Source organism: Otolemur garnettii, unplaced genomic scaffold (genome assembly GCF_000181295.1).
Source record: "Otolemur garnettii isolate 467f Iridium unplaced genomic scaffold, OtoGar3 scaffold00091, whole genome shotgun sequence".
In the NCBI taxonomy this organism is placed as follows: Eukaryota; Metazoa; Chordata; class Mammalia; order Primates; family Galagidae; genus Otolemur; species Otolemur garnettii.
The window spans coordinates 6,532,333-6,537,308 of NW_003852486.1; the positions used below are offsets into that span (position 1 = coordinate 6,532,333).

At 37.5% G+C, this 4,976-nt stretch overlaps 1 protein-coding gene across 2 annotated transcripts in view; it reads right to left on the minus strand.

Moving 5' to 3' along the window:
• Nucleotides 1-641: 641 nt before the first annotated feature.
• Nucleotides 642-4,976, minus strand: part of LOC105887489 (zinc finger protein 586-like) — a 22,981-nt gene continuing 18,646 nt past the window's right edge. The window contains exon 4 of one of the 2 annotated variants that reach the window (XM_012808529.2): nt 642-3,993. In XM_012808529.2, coding sequence (XP_012663983.2) covers nt 2,937-3,993 — 1,057 coding nt within the window. In that variant the 3' untranslated portion in view covers nt 642-2,936. Of the gene's footprint in view, nt 4,136-4,976 lie in introns of both variants that reach the window. The other variant, XM_012808672.2, reaches the window with a different exon arrangement.

Consider the following 4,976-nt stretch of genomic DNA (forward strand, 5'->3'; position numbering starts at 1 on the left):
TCATTGTTGTTTGGTGGGCCCAGGCTGGATTCGAACCTGCCACCTTAGGTGTATGTGGCTGGCACCTTAGCCACTTGAGCCACAGGCGCCGAGCCTTTTTCTAATTTTAATATCAGGTGTATCCAGATGAAGTAGAATGATTTTGAAGTATTTCTTCTTTTTCTATTGTATGTAAGATTTGGCATGATCTGTTTTTTGAAATTATCCTTTATTTATAAATATTAGTTGTCTATTTTTTGAGAGTTTGGGAAAAAAAACCCAAGAAAATTAACTGATGACTCCATATTGAACCTCAGAGTCAAAGCATTCTATGATAGACATACTCCTATCTGACAATGTGAATGTTACTTTTTTTGCATTATTATTATTTTTATTGCTCAATATTTCATTGCAGCAATCATCTGATTTCTTTTTTGAATTTATCTTCATTTGTTCTTTATGAGGTTTTTGTTTCTAGTCCTTATCTTAAACATTGTTACTGTTATTAAATTTTAAGCCTTTTTAATTTTGTGAAGGCAAAAAATGGAAACCAAATAAACACATGTATATGTATAGAGAACATAAAAAAATTTTTTAAAGACTATCTTTACTCTTCATAGGTAAAAATAGAAAGAGGTGGAACTCTTGGACACAGGTGACAGTAATACAAAAGGGAATCACTGTTATTAATTTTAGGGCATATTTTATTGTTATTTAAAAAGCTATACATTCACCTATCCTATGACTCAATCATTGAACCCCAAGATATTAACACAAAAGAAATGAAACATTATCTATATGAATAATTGTATTTAAATGTCTGTAGTTTCATTTATAACAGTCAAAAATGAGGAACAACTTAAGAATGCATAAATGAAAGATGAATGAAGATACAAACACTGGTATTTCAAAACAAGGTATACTTCTCACAATGTAAAGAATGAACTACTTGTATTATTAGTGATAAATCTCAAAATAAATATGCTATAGGAGAGTATTCAGAGATAAAAAGACTAAACACTTTATTATACTAATCATATGGAAGTCTAAAAAATGTAAAATAATCTACCATGAAGCAAAATATACCAACGGTTGTCTGGAAGGCAGAGGGAGACGTTATTAAAATGTTCTGGATAAACATGAAGTGATTAATAAGTTCATTATCATGATTGTGATGACAGCTTCATGGGTTTATATAAATGTCAAAACTTACCACATTATTCTGTTTAAATATAGGCAGTTGGTTGAATGTCATTTATATCTTATATCAAAGCTTTAAAAATGTGTTTCAAAATAAAAATCTATATGTCATACTTGCTATGACTTTTGCAAAATTATTAACTCAGTATTTCTTTATTGCTTCTCTCCCTCATGACCTGAGTGACACAGCTAGCCTCAGTGGTAACAAAAATATGATTAGCAATGAAGACCAATTCCAGACGATTCAAAAAAGAATGCTAGCTGCCCACAAATGCCACAAGCTGGTCTAAGAGATCTCCTTTCTCCTCTCCCTCTTGCCAATGCAGGAATGGCCTTGAAGTAAACAGCCTAAAAAGCCTACAGAGATAGGCTTTGTAAAAGAATTGACAAAATCTTTGGATTATTTTCTCTGACACTGACCCAGGTACACAATATTAAAAATTCAAGCAGTTCTGAGAATTTCAGTATGTACTTATCCTTCAGAACCACAATGACTGCATTACTATGGGTGCCCTATTAAAAGAGGCAAATTCAAATCCCTTCATGCAGTCTCACCATTGCCTATAAGTGTAGTGTTTCTAGAAAAATTACAGTTTCATCTATAACCTGTGAAACTACCCTCACCAATATTAAACAGAGAATATCCCTTGTAAACAAGACACGAATTTTATGTTGTTCTCAGAAACACCAGAGGTTGTGACAAAAATTGCCCCCTTGTCAAGTTGACCTATGAGTTATTATTGTAAAATCAAGGCTAAAATAAGAATCAAAAAGCCCTGTAGTCTTTCTTTGGAGATTTTGGGAAGCAGTGCAAGTAGGCCAAAACTGGAGCAAATGATATATTGACGTCCTACTGTCCCCTGTGAAGCAAAGTTTAGTGATCCCAAGAATACAATAACTGTTCATACCTTCACTGTAACAAATCTAGTTGTTTTCAAGTCACCCTACATAGTGAAGACAATGTATGAAGACAACTCCAGAGATTGAAGGTGTCTTAACAGTACAGCAGGGCTTCATTGTATCACAAACCAGAGCAATGCAAGGCAGGTTGTCTCAAGTTTGTAACTGAGAGTTGAGAAAATTCCATCTCAAGTATTCTGTGAGCTTGAAGTCTGGAGTTTAAGACTAGTCCAAGCAACATAGTAAGACTCCATCTCTACAAATAATGTAATCATCATCATCATCATCCTGCAAGATCCACAAGATCTCCCCAAAAGTAGTCCCATCTTTTCAAGAAACCAGAAGAGTCTTCTGGGTCAGGTCCATGGTCTAACTCCTCTGAGAGAAAGGAATGAGTACTGAGGCTACTCACAAATTTTTCTGGTGAAGTGAATGGAAGACTGAAGTTCTGTCTGGAATCTGATGAGGTGGTTGAATCATCATTCAACTGTGGGCACCTGCCAACCTGCTAAGTGGTAAAAGCAAAATGGCTTTTGCCAGAGAAGTGGCACTCACATAATCCTGACAAGGCACCCTGGCAGGCTGAAAAATGCAACACAGCTCCCACCTACCTGGAATTCATGCAGATGTTCAATGTATGACATTCAATTTAAGCAGATGGCTCCCTCATAAGAGACCTCCTCCAGGATTATACTGAACACGAAATACCATGCCCTGTACATTGTTTCTCTCATTTGAATGTTTTGATACCCAATGAGAAAAGGCTGAAGGCTTTGTCATATTCACTGCACTCAAAAGGTACTTCCTCAGTGTATAATAAAGCTAGAGTTCTGGCTGAAGAATTTCCCAAATTTACTTCATTTATAAGGCTTTTCTCCAGTGTGAACTCTCTGATGTCGAAGTAGTGAAGAGCTGTGGCGAAATGATTTTCCACACTCACTGCATTCATAAGGTCTTTCTCCAGTGTGAACTCTCATGTGCTTAATGAGACTGGAGTTTTCAGCAAAGGATTTCCCACATTTACTGCACTCATAAGGTTTTTCTCCAGTGTGAACTCTTCTATGTTTAATAAGACTAGAAATATAAGCAAAGAACTTGCCACATTCACTGCATTCATATGGCTTTGCGCCAGTGTGAACTTTCCTGTGATTAATGAGACTGGAGTTTTCAGCAAAGGTTTTGCCACATTCATTGCACTCATAAGGCCTTTCTCCAGTGTGAACTCTTCTGTGTTTAACAAGACTAGAAGTCTGAGCAAAGGATTTCCCACATTCACTACACTCATAAGGCCTTTCTCTAGTGTGAACTGTCCGATGTTGCAAAAGTGAAGAGCTTCGGTGAAATGATCTTCCACATTCACTGCACTCATAAGGCTTTTGTCCAGTATGACATCTCTGATGAACTCGGAGTGCAGAGTTTTGGCGAAATAATTTCCCACATTCACTGCACTCATAAGGCCTTTCTCCAGTATGTACCCTCCTGTGTTTAATGAGACTAGAAGAATAAGCAAAAGATTTCCCGCATTCACTACACTCATAAGGCCTTTTTCCAGTGTGAACTCTCTGATGTGTAATGAGGATAGATCTTTTACTAAAAAATTTCCCACATTGCCCACACTCATATGGTTTTTCTCCAGTGTGAACTCTCTGATGGTGAATGAGGTTGGATCTTAGGCTAAAGGATTTCCCACATTCACTACACTCATAAGGCCTTTCTCTAGTGTGAATTCTCCGATGTTGCAAGAGTGAATAACTTCGATGGAATGATTTTCCACATTCATTGCACTCATAAGGCTTTTGTCCAGTATGAAATCTCTGATGAACACGGAGTGCAGCATTTTGGCGAAATAATTTTCCACATTCACTGCATTCATGAGGCCTTTCTCCAGTGTGAACACTCCTGTGTTTAATGAGACTAGAGGTTTGAGCAAAGGATTTCTCACATTTACTACACTCATAACGTCTTTCTCCAGTGTCAACTCTTTCGTCTTTGTATATGTGTACACAACTGCTCGGCTTAGAAGGTGCTGCCTCATCTTCCCCTCCATGCCAACAACCTAAAAGCAAGGAAATGCTGGTAAAGTATATGTTGACTTTGTTAAGAATGTGCAGCCTATGCACAAATGTGTCTAACAAACAAAAACCAAGTCCATAGAATATTTGCAGGGATAGGGAAGTGGGTTCAGGATGAAAGTGGGGCTGCTCAGCAGCTATCACAGAATGCAGAGGCCTCATGATGCAAAAGGTATGACCATACTGTGCAACAGAGAGAAAAGGCAAGGTTTGTAATTTCTTCCTCTGTGAACAATTTGCAGGACTTTACCTGCTAATGACACATAAGTACTATTTAGAAAGGTATGTCTACATCCAAGAAAATACAATTACAACACAGCAGTCTTTTGTCAGGTACTGTTTAAGAATGGATACATACTTCATACTAGAAAATGTATGTACCAGTATTGAAGACTACTACAGATGGAACAGTGAGAAAAACAGGCAAGATGTGGAGTTCAGAGATGTGAGGATCAGTCGTGGCTGGATATAATAGAAGTGACAAGTATAGGATCAATAAATTGGCAAATTCTCAAGAATGGGCAAGAAAAGACAGAAAAAAAATGTGTGGCTATCCACACTGGCACCAAAATACTAGTCAAACAGAAGAGAACTGTGGCATGAACTTAACACAGCCTTGACATCATGCCTCTGAGATGTCACTCCTCAGAACCAGGCTGCCTCTAATTGCATCTTGCTGAGGCTGAATTCATTTGCATCTTTGAGACAACCAAAGCTTTCCATCTTATCAACCACCATGAACATATATGTAGGATCTGGATGACACAAGTACTAAGGGAAAGACAAGACAGATGAACAGCCAACACTGGCTCAGACAAATCTAGC